At 52.4% G+C, this 18,618-nt stretch overlaps 1 protein-coding gene across 34 annotated transcripts in view; it reads right to left on the bottom strand.

Annotated features, from left to right (window-relative positions):
- The window catches only part of LOC117870330 (deleted in malignant brain tumors 1 protein-like), a 293,761-nt gene that overhangs the window by 47,795 nt on the left and 227,348 nt on the right, over positions 1-18,618 (bottom strand). For all 34 annotated transcript variants that reach the window (XR_004643956.1, XR_004643955.1, XM_034757453.1 and 31 more), the window contains 2 exons: positions 8,543-8,872; positions 3,174-3,503 (listed from right to left, as the gene is read on the bottom strand). Coding sequence is in view for 32 of the 34 variants with exons in the window: in XM_034757453.1 (XP_034613344.1) it covers positions 3,174-3,503; positions 8,543-8,872 (660 nt within the window). In the remaining 2 variants the exon portion in view is untranslated. The remainder of the gene's footprint in view (positions 1-3,173; positions 3,504-8,542; positions 8,873-18,618) is intronic.

The following is an 18,618-nucleotide window of genomic DNA, read 5'->3' as shown; positions in this document are numbered from 1 at the left end:
GACCTAGCACATGTAGTTCGTTTTAAGAACACTTTCACTGCAGATTTGACAAAATACAAAGAAGGTACCAATGAGAGATTTCTAAAGCTAGCTACAGCACTCAACCCAAGGTTTAAAAGTCTGAAGCACCTTCCAAAATCTGAGAGGGACGAGGTTTGGAGCATGCTTTCAGAAGTCTTAAAAGAGCAACATTCCAATGCGGAAACTACAGAACCTGAACCACCAAAAGGGAAAATCAACCTTCTGCTGGTGGCATCTGATTCAGATGATGAAAATGAATATTTGTCAGTCTGCACTGCTTTGGATTGTTATCGAGCAGAACCCATCATCAGCATGGACACATGTCCTCTGGAATAGTGGTCAAAGCATGAAGGGACATGTAACCCTTCTGCCCATCTAAGTTGGCAGCAACAAGGGTCGGGTTCTGTATCTAGGGGTTCCGTTTCAATAACACAATGCAAAACCGGCTCGAGCCCCCACCCAGTGACCTGGGACAATTACATACCACCCCCTGGGCGCCCCTAAGAGGCAATACTTCCCCTCTCGCAAGCACGGAGTCTGAGTGTAACAGAAAATGTTTAATAACATGAGGTAAATGACATCAGCATTAAATTGGAAAAAACACCACAAACAGGATTCATAACACAAACCATGAGCAAAAAAAACCCACCCCAGCAAGTTGGGCTGTGTCCTTTCCCTTGGGTTCTTGAAACCAGCAACCCAAGGTTCACCAAAGTCCCAAAAGTCCAACAACCCCCCAAAGTCTCTGTCCCTGGTCAGTGCAGCCCCAGAGTTCGGGGGGGGGGGCACGCAGGGTGTTAAGGGGCACCTTACGTGATCCGAGGCCGACGGGGTTCCGCCGCAGCCTTCACCACGAGCCGCTCCACTCCACCAGCTGTCCCGTGAGCTGCTCCCGCCGTCCCACGAACTGCTCTGGCAGCTGCTCCACTCTGCTCACCGACCTGTGAGCTGCTCAGCTCTGCTCCACTTCAGCCGTTCCTTGGGCCGCTCCCACAAGGCTCCACTCTGCTAGCTGCTCCTCCAGCCGCTCCACTCCACTCCACTCCACTCACTGACCTGTGAGCTGCTCAGCTCTGCTCCACTTCAGCCGACCCTTGGGCCGCTCCCACAAGGTTCCACTCTGCTCGCCGCTCCGCCAGCTGCTTAGCAATATAGCTTCAGGCTCCCCCACTAGCTAACACAGCCTCAGTGATCTCAGCTCTTTTGTGATTTCAGCTCTTAGCAATTTCAGCTCATTGTAGTAGGGGAGCCCCAGTGCTAGTGCACCATTGGCCCAAAGTGAATTCAGCTCAGCAGCCTGTAACTAGACTCCTAATGGAATCAAATTTAGCTCTGATATTCAACACTGGAGAGAGGGGATAGTGCTATTGGTGTTTCAATCCCTCAGAGAGGGGCCCATCCCATCAGGTACAAATACCTGTCCCCATCCTCTCTCCATTCACTGGGTTTTGTAACCCATGCCCCTTGTCAAGCAAGTGCTACTTAGGTAATGGTGAAGGACTCCCTCAGTCCTTCTGTCATACAACAGTTCCACTGGCCTTGATTCACAGAATCAGGGTAACAAAACTTTATTCTTCCTGCCCCAATAACAGAGAAACTGGGGATCCCACACCAGCCAAAGTAACTACTTTGAGTTGCTGTTGTTTCATGCCAGGCGAGTGGGTGTGCCTATGCAAACAAGATCAGCCCCTGGAGTTCTTTTCCACACTCGCCATAATTCACCACCAGATGTCAGGGTAGAGCTCATCCTGACTCTGCTTACAGACATATGAATTTTTTAGAAAAAGAACAAGAATACTTGTGGCACCTTAGAGACTAACAAATTTATTAGAGCATAAGCTTTCATGGACTGCAGCCCACTTCTTCGGATGCATATGCATAAATTTGTTAGTCTCTAAGGTGCCACAAGTACTCTTGTTCTTTTTGCGGATACAGACTAACACGGCTGCTACTCTGAAACATGAATTTTTTAGCGGATCTGGCACGTAAATATTTTGCAACACCGGTTACAACCGTGCCATGTGAATGCCTGTTCTCACTTTCAGATAACATTATAACAAGAATTGTCTGAGCGATTGGCTGAATGAGATGTAGGACTGAATGGACTTGTAGGATCTAAAATTTTACATTGTTTTATTTTTGATTGCAGTTATTATTTGTAAATAATTCTATGATTGTAAGTTCAATTTCTCTGATAAAGAGCTGGCACTACTTATATGAGGTGAATTGAAAATACTATTTCTTTTGTTTCTTTTTTACAAATATTTGTACTTAAATATAAAGTGAGCACTGTACACTTTGAATTCTGAGTTGTAATTGAAATCAAAGTAGAAAATGTAGAAAACATCCAAAAAATTTAAAATAAAGGGTTTTCTCTTATTGTGTAGTGGAGCAATTAATTGCACGATTAATCATGATTAATCTTTAATCTCACAATTAATCAAAATTATTTTTTTAATAACTTGACAACCCTACTCCCCACCAGTACCATGCAGCCACCTGTGGGGTGGAACAGGGTACATGAGAGACAGGGCACAGAAACTCATGGGCTGTGTAGGAGAGGGAGTGAGGAAGAACCCTGTCTCCAGTCACAGCTGTCGGGGATGTTACAGGTTCAGGGGTAATTAGCTGAGATGTAAATCACCCGGAGTGACAGTGATAGGAACCCACTCTTCATAAAGGGATCCCTGAGTGGCTGCAAGATCCGTTCAACCCCAAATCCCACAAATGGAATCTACAGTTACCCAGCACCCCATTTTGCTGTAGCGGGGCAGGGGAATCAGAACGATCAGCGATGGGGAGGGTCCCTCACAGAGGTGCACGTACTGTTCCCTGCAGTGCAGGCCTAAGTGCTGTGCTTGGGCACTGGGGACAGCACTGACTTCGAGGGGAGCACACCCCCTACTGAGCCCCCATCCTGCTCCCTGCAGCACAGGCCTGTAGAACCATGTGGGGGAAAATGGGGTCAGCACTGACACCATGGGAAGAGCGAGTTACTGTGACCCCGAACCGGCTCCCTGCAGTACCGGCCCTTAGAACCATTCCGGGGCACTGGCGTCAGCGCTGACTCAGACAGGAGAGCTGGGTCTGTGCTGAAAGGTTCCCAGCCCGATCTCTGCAGCACTGACAGTGATGTGATGGATGAAGGTTACCTGAGCACTCAACTCCAGCATCTTCTCCATGGGTACAGTTATTCTCTCCCACAGACCGAGCCCTGCATTGGGTGAGGGTAACTTCTGTCCCTGTGCAGTTGACGTCAGCCAGCCAGATATGGTCAGATCCTGGCCCAAAGTGAGCCCCTCCTGGGGCTGATAACGCCGTCCCACAGCCCAGCTGCCTGCACAAGACTCCGGCATCCTGTAAGTCCCAGCTGTCATCACACACGGTTCCCCAATTCCTGTAATGAAAGACTTCAACTCTCCCAGTGCAGCGACTCGAACCGTTCACCAATCGGACTGGAGCCACTTCTGAGATTATGGAAGCTGCAAACACCAAAGGCAATAAATACTGAGGGAGGTTCCTGTGTATCTGATCTCTCCTGTTTCTGGGGAATGTAGCATCTCCTGCTGACTGGTCTGACCAGTCTCTGCACACAACCACTGCCTGTCAAGGTCTCCCCACCACTGACCAGGCTAATCACTTGGGCAATGTTGAAGTTTGTCTGCCCCCCTACCAGCCAGCTCTCACCTAGTTAGGCTGTCACTTAATTAGGCAGACTGGACTGCAGTCTGTCCTGCTGCTCCCATTAGAACAAAATGAAAAAGATCACCCCCTGCATTGCCTTGATGCAGAAGCTGGCGGAAAATTCCTGGGAACCAGATTTACACCCTCACTTCTGGAGCTGATATTCTCTCCAGTGCGATACTGTGCAGTGCTGCGGGGCAGACACTGGCAAAAACATCTTGATGATTGGGAGCTGAACAGTCACCCGTGTCATTAGTTGTTGCCTTAGCCTGACATCAGCATCGAAATTACATGTGTTGGCTCCATAGCTCCCTGAAAACCTCACCCAGAGTCCATCCCCCTTAGAACTGCCTGGAGCGCAGGGACGCCTGACAGGAACCTGCTGCGCACCAGGCTGACAATGGTTCCGACCAGGGCAGAGGCAATGCACACTTCCTACAAGCAGATCGGCCCCATCCTGAAGCAAACACCTGCCCCTGCGGTTCCTCCAGACTTGTCACGACTGACTTGGCACCATCGTTTTGTGGCAGCCATTGCTGCACTCGTGTCTAGTGCTGCCAGCCCAGAACCAGTCTCAGATGAATGATGGCAGAGCTGGGCTGACAGCTGTGTCCTCACAGAGGGGCAGCAACTCTGGGATACAGAGACTGGCATGCAGATGGATTGCAGAAGCCCTAACTTCTATCTGCCTTTTTGCAACCTGAGATGAAGATCCTGGACTAGTCTTAACAGGCCCCTGACTGGCCTGGCCAGAGGAATTGATACAACGCAGAGATTTGGGTAAGCCCGATCTTCTCACTGTGCCTGTGGGGCAGCAATAGAGATAGTCACACACGTGGTGGAGGAGAGCCCCGTTGGAAGACTGGATCTTGAGGATGTAAACAAGGTGGGAATGAGCTCTCCCCTGACAGCTAGTGATGAGCTGGGGAGGGGAAAAGGCTTCAGGACCAGACTGTATTTACAAGAACACACCCACTCTGCCTAGGTATCCAGCAGACAGAGCTGTGTTGGCTGGTGCTGGGTTACAAATCACTGTAGTACCTGAATGCAAGGGTAGTGAAATGTTGTTGTCCTGATTGTCTGAGTAAAGGCAGCAGAACTTTGCTTAGCCTGTCCTGACTGAGGGGGTCACCCGCAACTGAGCTGAACTCACTAACCAGGGGGCTCAGACACCAGACACATATCAAGAGTGAGAGGAGGTGGAGATGGTTGTTCCTGCTGACGGGTGTGGGCTCCGTGTAAGAGATCTAAGCATGGTTTAATCTGCCTCTCAGCACTCTTCAGATAGAGTTATTAAGGCTCCATTAGGACTCTTTTTTTTAAGTGATCACTAGAGCTGTGAGACAGTATTTCTGCCCAGCCTGCTTCAGCACTGAGGTTTCCCCATTAAGAGCTGACAGTCACTGAGAACTGGTTGGAGCCTCAGGAGAGCGACCTACAGAGGTTACAGTAGAGAGGCCGGGAGCAGCAGAAGGTGAGGGCCAGCAGAGTGGTGAGTGGCTAGTGGGTGGCATGTGAGGTCTCTACCAAAAGCCAGCAGCCCGCTGGTCAACTTCATGTGGGCAAGAGATTTGTATGGGACATAGTTGAAGAGAGATGTAAAATGTAGAATACAACATTCCAGAAGTGTTGAAGTGAAGCTTGTCACCTGCACCATGGCAATCCCTTCGGCTGAGCCAATAAACACATAGAACAAAGTACAGCCATGGAGACAGGCTATATTCACTGTCTGGGCCCAGTGGGGGCCTGAGAATTTGCAAAGACAAAGGACCTTCGCACAAGTCTCTGAAGAGAGACTTCCTCTGGGAAGAGACAATGGTCTGTACCTACAAAGAAAGAGGAGAGGGGACAAGAGCTCCCTTTCACCCTGGAAGTGGTTGACATCATTTGTCTGAGGAACAGGAGATCACAGTCAAGCCTGGAGTAAAACCCTGGAAGGACTGTGCGGTGAGCGTTGCTCTACCAGACAGAAAAGTATCTCGTTCAATGAGTCTAGGCTCTAGTCTACGTGGTATGATTTTATTGGCCATGAAACCATTTCTTTCCAACCCTTCTCCTTGCTACCCATTGAATATCTACACTCTGTGAAATCACTTGTCCTTCTTGTCACTATGAGGGGATCTAAGGCTGTGTGTTGATTCGGGCAGTGATGGGAGGTGGAGCTGGTCAGCTAGGGGCCCTGTTCCTTTGGGAGCAGCGGATCTGTCACTGCTTTGAGTGCCCAGTGGGGCGGGGCTGGGTGATGCAGAGAGACAGGTGGAGGGCTGGGGGTGGACTGTGCCTATTGACAATCCGGAGAGAGGCCAACCCATGAGGCCTCAAGGGCACGGCCTGTGTGGCCTGTGGCCAGGAGAGTCGGGGAGCTGAACCCCAGTAGGCACAGACCAGGCTTTCTCATGCCAGGGGCCTATGGCACCGCACTGGGGCATTGGTGTCAGCACAACTGCAAGGGGAAAGCACCCCGTACTGACAGGGCCGGCTTTAGGCCGATTCGGCTGAATTGGTCCCCGCGCTAAGAGGGCGCCGCACCACAGCTCTCCACCCTGCCCCCAGCTCACTTCCCCCTCCTCCCCTCCCCTGAACGCTCCGCCCCCTGCTCCTCCCCCTCCCCTGCTTCCCGTGATTCAAAGGTTCACGGGAAGTCTGAAAAGAAGCAGGGGCAGGCAGGCAGCACCAGGTAAGCTGGGGTGGCGGAGGGCACGAGAAGGGCTCCAGGGAGGCACGGCCCATTCCGGCCCTGGTTCCAGCCAAGCGTGCCGGCCCCAGCAGCTCCGGCCCAGCTCGGCTCCAGCCCGGCCCCCGCGGCATGGCTCGGGTCCGGCCCGGCACCCTCAGCTCGGGTCCGGCCCGGCCCGGCCTGGCCCCCGCGGCTCGGGTCTGGCTCAGGTCTGGCCTGGTCCCCGTGGCTCGGGTCCGGCCCGGCCCCCGTGGCACGGCGCAGCTCGGGTCTGGCCTGGCCCCTGCGGCGCGGCTTGGGTCCGGCCCGGCCCCCTCAGCTCGGGTCCAGCTCAGCGCGGGCCTGGCCCCCGCGGCTCGGGTACGGCCCGGCCCCCGCAGTGCAGCTCAGGCCCGACCCAGCCCAGCCCCCGTGGCGCAGCTTGGCCCTGTCCCCAGGCCGGCCCCTGTGGCTCGGCTCAGCTTCGGCCGCCGAGTGGCTCCGGGTCGGACCCAAGCCTGGCAACCCCTGCAGGAGCGTGGCTCAATTCCTGGGGGTGGGGCTTTCCACAAGCCCCACCCCCAGGAATCGGGCCCCACTCTTTCTAAAGCCGGCCCTGCATATTGACATCCCATCCCCCTACCTTCAGCACAAGCCCCTTGGCACCGCACTAGGGCACTGGTGCCAGCACTGACTTCAAGGGGAGAGCGCCCCCTACTGAGCCCTCACCCTGCTCCCTGCAACACAGGCCCATAGAACCGCTCAGGAGAATTAGGGTCAGCACAGACTGAGAGGAGAGTGCCCCGTACTGGAACCACCATATTGCTGCCTGAAGCACAGGCCACAAGCACCATGCTGGGGTCAGCACTAGGGTTACCATTAGTCCAGATTCTCCTGGACATGTCCTTTTTAGGTTAACAATAGCGTCCGGAGGGGAATTTGTTAATATATTAAAATGCCCGGCATTCTCCCCCTCCGCAGAGCACGGCGCGGGTGATAGGGCAGCCGGCTGGATTGAGCCACTCGCATGGTGCTCCAGCAGCCAGAGCCTCTCCTCCGCTTCCCCCTCCTCCTCTCCTCTCATCCTCTCCACTGCAGCTTAAAATCACTGGCCAGGCGGCGTCCGGCAGCTCTAGAGCTCCTCCCTCCTCCTCCTCCTCCCCCTCCCCTGGTGCCCAGCGTGCCGCTCCCTGGGGAGAGCCGGGGCACGGCTGTTCTAACCTGCTTTTGCAGGGGGGAGAGAACTGCCCCGCAGCAGAGAAAACAGAGAGTTTAGCTCCTTTCTGGAACCCAGGTGTCCGTTTCCTCACGGGGCGCTGGTCATGCCCTTGCTGGAACAGAGTGGGGGTAGGGGGAGGGTGACTGCGAGGTACATGACCGATGGAAAGGACACCTGGCAGCAGTAGCCGTGCCCAGCCTGGTGCTGGGCACTGGGGGATAGATTTTGGGGATGATTTAAAAAAATAAAGCCCCAGACAGATGATGGTTAGAGGCCTTGGGGGGTCCCCCCATTAATGTCTTCTGAAGTCTCCCCACCCCCAGGACCTCTGAGCCAGTTGTGGCTATGTCCAGATGCCCCCTGGAGTGTGCTGCGGAGCAGCACGGTAAGGGAGCCAGGGGGTTGGAGAACTGGCAGTTGGGTTCTGGAGGGGGCAGTCAAGGGACAGGGAGTAGGGGAGGTTGGATGGGTTGGAGGTTCTGGGGGGGGCCTGTCAGAGGGCAGGGGTGTGGAGAGTGGTCGGAGCAGTCAGGGGACAGGGAGCAGTGGGGGTAGATGGGTTGGGAGTCCTCGGGGGGGCAGTCAGGGGACAGGGAGTGGTTGGATGAGTGTGGGAGTCCCAGGGGTCTGTCTGGGGGCAGGGGTATGGATAAGGGTCGGGGCAGTCAGGGGACTGGTAGGGGGTAAGGTCCTAGGGGGGCAGTTAGGGGCAGAGGTCCCAGGAGGGGGCAGTCAGGGGAAAAGGAGCGGGGGGATTGGGGATTCTGAGGGGGGCAGTCAGGAAGTGGGAGGGAGTGGATGGGGCAGGGTGGGGGTGGGGCAAGGGCGGGGCTCCCCCCGTCCTCTTTTTTGATTGTTGAAATATGGTAACCCTAGTCAGCACTGGCTGTGAGGGGACAATGGCCTGCAGTAAGCTTCCCACCTTTCTCCAAGTAACACGCAGGGTGGTACATGAGAGTTACCTGAGCACACAACACCAGCATCGTGTCCATGGTTACAGTAACTGTCTCCCCAAAGCCGAGCCCTGCATTCGGAGAGGGCAACTTCTGTCCCTGAGCAGTGAACGTCAGCCAGCCAGATACGATCTGATCCTCGCCCAAATTGAGCCCCTCGTGGGGCTGATAACGCCAACCCACAGCCCAGCTGCCCGCACACGACTCCAGCATCCTGTAAGTCCCAGCGGTCATCACACACGGTTCCCCACTTCTGGTTGTAAAGCACCTCGACTCTCCCAGCGCAGCGATTCGGGCCTTTCACCAGTCGGAGCTGAAGCACTTCTGAAATGCCAGAATCTGTAAAGCCCAAAGGGAATAATCACTCAGGGAGGTTACTGTGCATCTGATCACTAATGATGATGGGGAATGTAGAGCCTCTCACTGGCAGGTCTGAACAGCCTCCACACCACCTATCAGGGTTTCAATTCCCACCAGTAATATGCTGCCGCCATAGGGGTGCAGCTGAGAAACAGGCGAGGGAAATCTGGCCCAGTCATTTAGGCAGGACATGGGAAAGAATTCTGCATCCAGTCACAACGGTGCCAAATGTTAAAGGTTCATGGCTCATCAGCTAAGATGCTAATTGGCTAGGGCAATGGGTTTAGGAGCCTGATGCTTGACAGAGTGACCCAGGGTCCCTACTCCTTGGGAATGGCTGCACGCTCCATCTGGAAATGAATCTGATCAGCGGGATTCATTGATCCCAAGGTGCCCACTGTGACCACCTAGTCTGACCTCCTGTGTAGCACAGGCCAGAGACCTGCCCCAGAGTAATTCCTAGGGCAGATCTTTCAGACACATCGAATCCTCATTTAAAAATTGCCAGTGAGGGAGGATCCCCCACAGCCCTTGGTAAACTGTTCCAACAGTTAATAATCCTCATCAATACAAATTTGCACTTTATCTGTAATCTAAATTTGTCTCTCTTCAACTGTGAACCATCAGATCTTATTAATCACTTGCTTGTTAGATTGAAGAATCCTTTATTATCACATTTCTGTTCCCCATGATGGTAATTATAGACTGTGCTCAAGTGACCCCTTCACCTTCTCTTTGTTAAAATAAACAGATTGAGCTCCTTGCATCTATCACCACAAGGCAGGTTTTCTAATCCTTTGATCATTCTCATGGCTCTTCTCTGAACCTTCTTAAATATATCAGCATAGTTCTTGAATTGTGGGCACCAGAACTGGATGTGACATTCTATACCTTGTGGGAGCGCCCTGTAACCCCCATATTCCTCATTTACATATAAATTGTGATATTGCATATAAAGTAGGCCATGTGAGGTATCATGGGAAAGGTTATGATCTGCTGAAAGCCATTGTTCTATCTAAATATGTGTATCATTAATGCATATAATATTATAAGAAATGAGTTGTATAGTTTTCACTAAAATATGCTGTGGGTTTGGGAAGCACCCAGATACTAGCTCTCCAGAGATGATGACAAGAGAGCTAACAAACGCCCAGGTGGATGTCCAACAACCATCAACAGCCATTATCCAGCAACAGAGTTACAATTCAGTGACTCATCTGCATAAGACCATACCCGGGAAATTGCTCAACCTTGCCTGGGGACTCAGCAATGCCCACCAGACATGCCTGGACTTGTGTTCTCCAAGCACATAGAACTAAGGGTATAAAACAGAACACAGGGAGCCCATGCTTGGCCTTTTCTCCCCCCGCCCCCTACCTATGTTGCAAGCAACAAGGACACTCAGAAGACTGAAGACTCCAACAGAGAAGACTGGCCCAGGTTTCAAGGGTGAAATCTGCGTACAATGAACTGCAATATCCAGTGGGGTGAGAAAAACTACTTAACCTAGATATTGCTCAGTCTAATAGGGTTGAGAGTTTAGACTGTGTGCTTATATTTTATTTTATTTTGGTAACGAAGTCTGATTTTTTGCTTATCACTTATAATCAATTAAAATCTATCTTTTGTAATCAATAAATTTGTTTAACTACACCTCTACCCCGATATAATGCTGTCCTTGGGAGCCAAAAAGTCTTACTGCGTTATAGGTGAAACTGCGTTATCTCGAACTTGCTTTGATCCACCGGAGTGCGCAGCCTCCCCCCCCCCCAAATGCTGCTTTACTGCGTTATATCCGAATTTCTGTTATATCGGGTCATGTTATATCGGGGTAGAGATGTATTTATCGTTACCATTAAGTTTGCCTGAAGTGTTTGGTAAATCTGCTCAGACTTACAAAGGCTGGAGTATATCCACTTTCCATTGATGAAGTGGTGAACCAATTAATAAATTTGCACTTCTTTTCTTGAGCAGTACAAGATGGTATATTCCTGAGGTACAAGGCTGGGAGCTGGGGGGATTAGGCTGGTACCTTTCTCAGTGTGATTCATGAGTGGCTCTGGGAGCATTCATGCAATCTATCTGGGTGTGGGGGCTCCACATGCGGTTGTGCTGAGTGATCACAGTGCCTGGAGGGGTTTGCTGCTTGTCACTAGCAAAGCATTGTGTGAGACAGCCAAGGCTGGAGAGTTAAGGGGACACAACGGTCCCACAATCCCAGGTTGCACCCCGAGGATCCCGTCACACTGGACACAGGATTCCAGCAGCATTCGCACCAGTGCAAACTATAGAGGTAAAATACCTCTCTACATCTACTCAAGATTCCCCTGTGTATGCATTCCAGTATTGCATTAGTCCTTCTGGTCACAGTATCACTCTGGGAGCTCCTTTTCATCTGATTATCCACCTCCCACCCCCAAATCTTTCTCAGAGTCACTGCTTCCCAGGAGAGAGTCCCCATTCCTGGAAGTGCGGCCTGTGTTCTGTGTTCCTAGATGTATCATTTTACATTTGGTCATATTAAAAGGCATCTTGTTTGCTTGTACCCAGCTTACCTAGCGATTCAGATCACTCTGTGTCACTGACCTGTCCTGTTCTCTATTTAATAATCTCCCAATTTATGTCATCTGCAAACTTTCTGACTGATGTTTTTATGTTTTCTTCCAATTCATTGATAAAAATGATAGATAGCGTAAAGACAAGCAATGATGCTGCAGGGCCCCAGTCAAAACACATTTCCCGATGATGATTCTCCATTCCCAATTACATTTTGAGACCAGTAAGTTGTCCAGTTTTTAATCAGTTTAATGTGCGACACATTGATTTTGCATCGTTCTTGTGCGGTGCCAAGTCGAATGCCTTACAGAAATCTAGAGAAACAAGGTGGGTGAGGTAATATCTTTCATTGGCCCAGCTTCAGTTGGTGAGACTGACAAGCTTTGGAGCTCACACAGAGCTCTTCTTCAGGTCTGGGCTCGGTGTGGTTGGAAAGCTTGTCTCTCTCACCAAGAGAAGTTGGTTCAATAAAAGACATTTCCTCACCCACCCTGTCTCTCTCGTATCCTGGGATCGACATGGCTGCAACTACACTGCATACAAAAATGGCAGATGTCTAAGCAGAGCACATTCAGAGCTATGCCCTTAAGCAACCAAACCTCTCATCTCATTAAAATAAGATGAGGGGAAAGCAGTGGACGTGTTATTCCTTGACTTTAGCAAAGCTTTTGATACGGTCTCCCACAGTATTCTTGCCAGCAAGTTAAAGAAGTATGGGCTGGATGAATGGACTATAAGGTGGTGTGACAAAGTTCCTCCTCTACCTTGGTGGGTCCTGCGCTTATTGGCCGATTTTGCTCGCCTCAGAGATTCACAGTAGCCCTCAGTTTGGCCACTTTTGTGGCTCAAATCTGCCATTCACTCAGATAACCTCATCACTGGCCAGCATGGGGAAAAAAGAGTAAGAACAATCCCCACAGTTTCTGCTTCTCTACCATGTGGGTCGGGGAACAGCCCAGAGACCTTCCCCTCTGGTGGAACCTCCTGTGTTGGATCAGGAGTTGGGAGGTTTGGGGGGAACCTGGGCCCCCCCTCGGCCCCAGGTTACAGCCCAGGGCCCTGTGGACTGCAGCTGTCTAGAGTGCCTTCTGGAACAGCTGCGCGACACTACAATTCCCTGGGCTACTTCCCCATGGTCTCCTCCTAACACTTTCTTTGTCCTCACCACAGGACCTTCCTCCTGATGTCTGTTAACACTTGTACTCCTCAGACCTTCAGCAGCACGTCCTCTCACTCCCAGCTCCTTACACACACCTCACTAACTAGAGTGAAAGCCTTTTTAAACCAGGTGTCCTGATTAGCTTTAATTAATTCTAGCAGCTTCCCAATTGGCTACAGGTATCCTAATTAGCCTGCCTGCCTTAATTAGTTCTAGAAAGTTCCTGAGTTTTCTGGAATAGTTCCTGTTATCTTACCCAGGGAAAAGGGACCGGGTTAACCTGGAACGTATGTATCTACCTTTGACCACTTTCTTGTAGCCATTTGGCCTGACCCTGTCACAGTGGATAGAAAACTGGGTAGATTGTCAGGCTCAATGGGTAATAATCAATGGCTCCATGTCTAGTTGGCAGCCGGTATCATGCAGAGTGCCCCAAGGGTCAGTCCTGGGGCCGGTTTTGTTCAATACCTTCATTAATGATCTGGAGGATGGCGTGGATTGCACTCAGCAAGTTTGCAGATGACACTAAACTGGGAAGAGTTGTAGATAAGCTGGAGGGCAAGGATAGGATACCAAGGGATCTAGACAAATTGGAGGATTGGTCCAAAAGAAATCTGATGAGGTTCAAAAAGGACAAGTGCAGAGTCCTGCACTTAGGACGGAAGAATCCCATGCACTGCTACATACTAGGGACCAAGTGGCTAGGCAGCAGTTCTACAAAAAAGGACCTAGGGGTTACAGTGGATGAGAAGCTGGATATGAGTCAACAGTGTGCCCTTGTTGCCAAGAAGGATAACGGCATTTTGGTATAAGCAGGGGCATAGCCAGCAGATCAAGGGACGTGATCATTCCCCCCTATTCAACATTGGTGAGGCCTCATCTGGAGTACTGTGTCCAGTTTTGGGCCCCACACTACAAAAAGGATGTGGGAAAATTGGAAACACTCCAGCAGAGGACAACAAAATGATTCAGGGGCTGGAGCACATGATTTATGAGGAGAGGTTGAGGGAACTGGGATTGTTTAGTCTGCAGAAGAGAAGAACAAGGGGGAATTTGATAGCTGCTTTCAACTACCTGAAAGGGGTTCCAAAGAGGATGGATCTAGACTGTTCTGAATGGTACCAGATGAGAGAACAAGCAGTAATGGTCTCAAGTTGCAGTGGGGGAGGTTTAGGTTGGATATTAGGAAAAACTTTTTCACTAGGAGGGTGGTGAAGCACTGGAATGGGTTACCTAGGAAGGTGGTGGAATCTCCTTCCTTAGAGGTTTTTAAGGTCAGGCTTGACAAATCCCTGGCTGGGATGATTTAGTTGGTGTTGGTCCTGCTTTGAGCAGAGGGTAGGACTAGATGACCTCCTGAGGTCCCTTCCAACTCTGATATTCTATGATTCTATGATTCTGTAGCGGGGTGGTTACCCCGTTCCTGCCTGGAAGGGCTTAAAACAACCCTGGCAGAGGGCTGCAGCTCTAAAAGCTGGGCTGATTGGGGAAGTAGCCACAGCTGGGCCATGCCCCGATCAGACCACAGCTGGCCTGTATAAAAAGGCTGGGAGCCAGGCCTTCAGCAGTCTCTCTCTGCCTTCAGGGGGAGAAGGGACTGGCTGCATTGAGCTAGAGACAGAGTACCTGAGTGGAGCAGGGCTGGGGACATGCTGGGGAGCTGGGGAGCTCCAGCCTGGATAGGCCCAGGCAGTGGCCTAGTAGGAGGCCAAGGGGTAGGCTGCAGAGGGCAGCCCATAGGTAGGCCAAGGCAGCAGGTCCAAACCCAACCTTACCTGTGATGAGTGCCTATACTGCAGTCTGCCCCAGTGAGCGGGGGCTAGTTGGTGACTGGCAGTGGCCTTATTCTGAGGTGAGGTAGGGATAGTGGGTGGGGGTTCCCCAGGGAGGGGAGACCCTAGTACTGTGGGGTATACTGCCAGGGGGCAGCACCCCAGATAAAAGGGCACCGGGGTCCGGGAGGGACACGGAGCCAGAGGACAGGCGGATCACTGGCCTGCAGGGGGCACTCAAGGACGCTGGAAGAGCTAATTCCCAGAAGTGACCAGCAGGAGGTTCCGCAGGGGTGAGTCCGCTCCTCTACAGATTTTAACTCACCAAGTGAGTCTGACTAGAACTCAATGGTCACTGAGTGCCCATAGTGCTGTAGTTGGGTACGGGGATCAGAGTGAGCAGAGGTGGGAGAGGGGTTCTCACAGTGAGGTACACACCTCAGCCGGCAGCATGGTGGGGCATTGGGGTCAGCACTGACTCTGAGACAGGGCAGCCCCCTCCTGTGGTCCCCAAACTGCTCCCTGCAGCAAGGCCCTTAGACACGACCTAGGGCTTTGTGGTAATGCAGCAGTCTGCAGGGAGAGCAGGCTCTGCTGATCCCCAGCACAGCATTTTGCATCAGGGTCAGAACTCACTGTGAGGGGAGAGCACCCCAGTGAGTCCCCGAACTGCTTCTCACAGCACTCACAAGGGCATGACGAAGGAGGGTTACCTGAGCACACAATACCGGCATCTTCTCCGTGGTCACAGTTATGGTCTCCCCAAGGCTTAGCCCTGCATTCGGAGAGGGCAGCTTCTGTCCCTGTGCAGTGAACGTTATCCAGCCAAATTGGGCCAGATCCTTGTCCAAATCGAGCCCAGCCTGGGGCTGATAACGCCGTCCCACAGCCCAGCTGCCTGCACACGACTCCAGCATCAGTTATGTCCCAGCTGTCATCACACACGGTTCCCCACTGATGGTTATGAAGCACCTCAACTGTCCCAGCGCAGCGATTGGGGCCGTTCACCAGTTGGAGAGGACCTGGGTCTGGAATGACCGAGTCTGCAAATGCAATAAACACTCAAGGAGATTCCTGTGCATCTGATCACAAGTAATGCTGATGAATGTATCTCCTACCACGGATGGGTGTGACTGGCCTCCTCACAGAGCCACTGCATGTCAAGGGCTCAGTCCCCACCACTGACATGCTGCCACTTCTGGGGTGGCACAGGGCAGCTGAGAGTCAGGGCACAGAAATATGATGACTGTACAGATAGGAAGTTGCGGAAAATGTTGTGTCCAGTCAGAGCTGTGAGGGATGTTACAGGTTCAGGACTAATTGTCGGTGGTGCAAATTGTCCAGCATGGCTGAGTTAGGAGCCCAACCCTTGTCAAAGTGACCCTGGGTTTCTAGTCCCCAGGAGTGACTGAAAGCTCTGTTTGACACCAAGTCCCAGAGCTGGGATCCTTGCTTCCCCAGCGCCCCATTGTGCCAGGGAGGGCTGGGGATGAGAACGATCAGAGTGGGGAGAGGGCTTCTCACTGTGCCCCACACACCACCCTCTGCAGCGTGTGCTCCCGAGCTCTGCTCTGGGGGATTGAAATCATCACTGAATGTGAGACGAGACTCTTGGCTGAGACCCATACCCTGCAGCACAGACCTTTTGTCAGCCAGCGGGAGGACTGGGGTCAGCCCAGACTTCTAGGGGAGAGCGCCCCCTACTGTGTTCCTAACCTGCTCCCTTCAGTACAGGCCAATAGTGCAGCGCTGGGGCACAGGAACTCAGACAGTGAACCAGGGGCTGGGCTGAAAGCTTCCCAATCCACTCCCTGCAGCACCCACCATGACATGAGAGATGAGGGTTACCTGAGCACTCAACACCAGCATCTTCCATGTGGTTACAGTTATTCTCTCCCCAAGACCTAGCCCTGCATTCGGAGAGGGCAGCTTCTGTCCCTGTGCAGTTAACCTCATCCAGCCAGATACGGTCAGTTCCCTGTCCAAACCGAGACCCGCATGGGGCTGATAAGGCCGTCCCACAGCCCAGCTGCCTGCACACGACTCTGGCCTCAGTTAAATCCCAGTTGTCATCACACACGGTTCCCCACTGCTGGTTGTGAAGCACCTCGACCCTCCCAGCGCAGCGACTCGGGCCGTTCACCAGTCGGATCTGAGTTAGTTCTGGGATGCCTGAGTCTGCAAATACCCCAAGGGGATAAACACTCAGGGATGGGCTAGAGGAAAGGAATATGGGGCTTTTTCCCTATAGTTTACTCTGTCTCCCATTCAGTCCCAGTGTGGCAGACTAGCTGGCTTAGGGGACTGAGAATGGGACACTGGGGGGTCCCCTCTGGAGGTCACCAGCTCTGAGCCATCCCCAGGCAGGGGGGAATGGCTGACTCATGGGATGGAGAATGGGACACAGGGTTTTTCCCCCAGGGGACTCTGGCTCCAGTATAGTCTGTGCGAGAGGGATGAGCTGACACAGTATGTTGGGGGAAGGAGACCCGGGGCTTTTCCCCCGGAGGGCACCGGTGTCAGTTTGGCCCCAGCTCAGGCAGGGGCTGTGGCTAGCGTGGGGAGCACAGGCACTGGGCTTTCACATCTGGGGCCCGGAGTCCAAGCTGGTAGTGAGTGGAAGTCGCAGCCATTGCAACTCTCTGATGCCCAAAATGTGAAATGAGCTGCTGGGGTTAATTCCCCTCCGTGACAGGACAGGTGTGTGCAGGCCAGGCCAGCCCAGCCCTCAGTCTGAGCGGCTCCCAGCCGAGGGGCAAAGGACAAAACTCGTCAGGAGACTGAACTGCCCTTTACCCCTGCCTGGGCTCCCTCCCTGTCTGTGCCCCAACGCCCCTGCCTGACTGGAGCCAACAGCAGCAGCCTTGCGGGGCTTTAGTTCTGCTCCCCCAAAGCCTCCACTGGCCCTGACTGGGGCTGATTCAGCTCCTCCATATTCCACAGCATCCAGACAGACAGGGCTGGTCCTTTGCTGAACTGAACACCCTCCTGTGGCGACGGCACCTCGGCAGCCCAGCTCCTGGTACCCCACCCTCACCTCTCACAGGCCCCAGCTGGTGTCATGGTGCCCCAGTGTATGTACACAGAACCTCTATTTGCCCTTTGGGGTGGGGGGGGCAGCACTCACCAGCCACAGCCAGGGCTGAGCTAAACCAGCTCTAACAATAACTAAAGGCAAAAATGTCTGTTGGGGCAGATCATACCCCAGGGTAAATCTGGAGTCACCCCAGACTGACGCGGCTCAGCCAGCCACTGCCAGAGCCCAAATTTCAATCAGCCTTACTGGGCAAGGGTGAGCCCTTGAGAGGCTGGATGGCTGGGGCATTTCCACAGGTACCCAACAGCCAGGATGCCCTACGCTCTGCTCACTTTGCCACACAACCCACCTTGTTAACAATTCACTGGTGGAGGGATGGGGAGAGATAGCTCAGTGGTTTGAGCATTGGCCTGCTAAACCCAGCGTTGTGAGTTCAATCCTTGAGGGGGCCACTTAGGGATCCGGGGCAAAATCAATACTTGGTCCTGCTAGTGAAGGTAGGGGGCTGGACTCGATGACCTGTCAAGGTCCGTTCCAGTTCTAGGAGATAGGATATCTCCATCAATTTAAACTGGTGGGAAAACTGAGGAAGTGATGGGGTGAGTCTGGAGGAGGCAGGATTTGAACCCAAGTCTCCAGTCCTACCTTTTAATGACAAGATTAAATAACTTTAGCTCTACCCTTCCTTGCCCCAATTTATGAGATAGCTGCACACTGCAGCATGCACGCCACACATATGGACATACCCCACACCCTCTGCCTATGTTTGTATTTACCTGCCATGGGGAGTCCTGTCATGGAAGCTGAAAGAAAGCAAAGAGATGAGGTAAGTCTCCATGGCTGGTCACCTTGGGGATCTCCAAACATTGGCTGATGTAAGGAGTGGCCTGAGTGAGCTCTCCCCTGCCATCTGTTGATGCATTGAGAGTAGGGTGACCAGATGCCAAGAACAAAATATCAGGACAACTACCCAAGCAAAAAAACCCAGAATGCCGGCGACGCAAAAACACCCAAAAAATGACCAAGCCAAACTATTGGGAGAAATGGCATCCCGACCATACATCCGTCGGGACGCGGGACAAACAGCTGAATATCGGTATCAAGTATCAGGGGGTAGCCGTGTTAGTCTGTATCTAGAAAAACAACAAGGAGTCTGGTGTAAAACCGCACTTGCATCTGAAGAAGCAAGATTTTTACCCAC

The sequence above is a fragment of the Trachemys scripta genome, unplaced genomic scaffold, assembly GCF_013100865.1.
Source record: "Trachemys scripta elegans isolate TJP31775 unplaced genomic scaffold, CAS_Tse_1.0 scaffold_26, whole genome shotgun sequence".
In the NCBI taxonomy this organism is placed as follows: domain Eukaryota; kingdom Metazoa; phylum Chordata; order Testudines; family Emydidae; genus Trachemys; species Trachemys scripta.
Note: the sequence above shows the minus strand (reverse complement) of the source record. Positions and strands in the feature narration are given on the sequence as shown.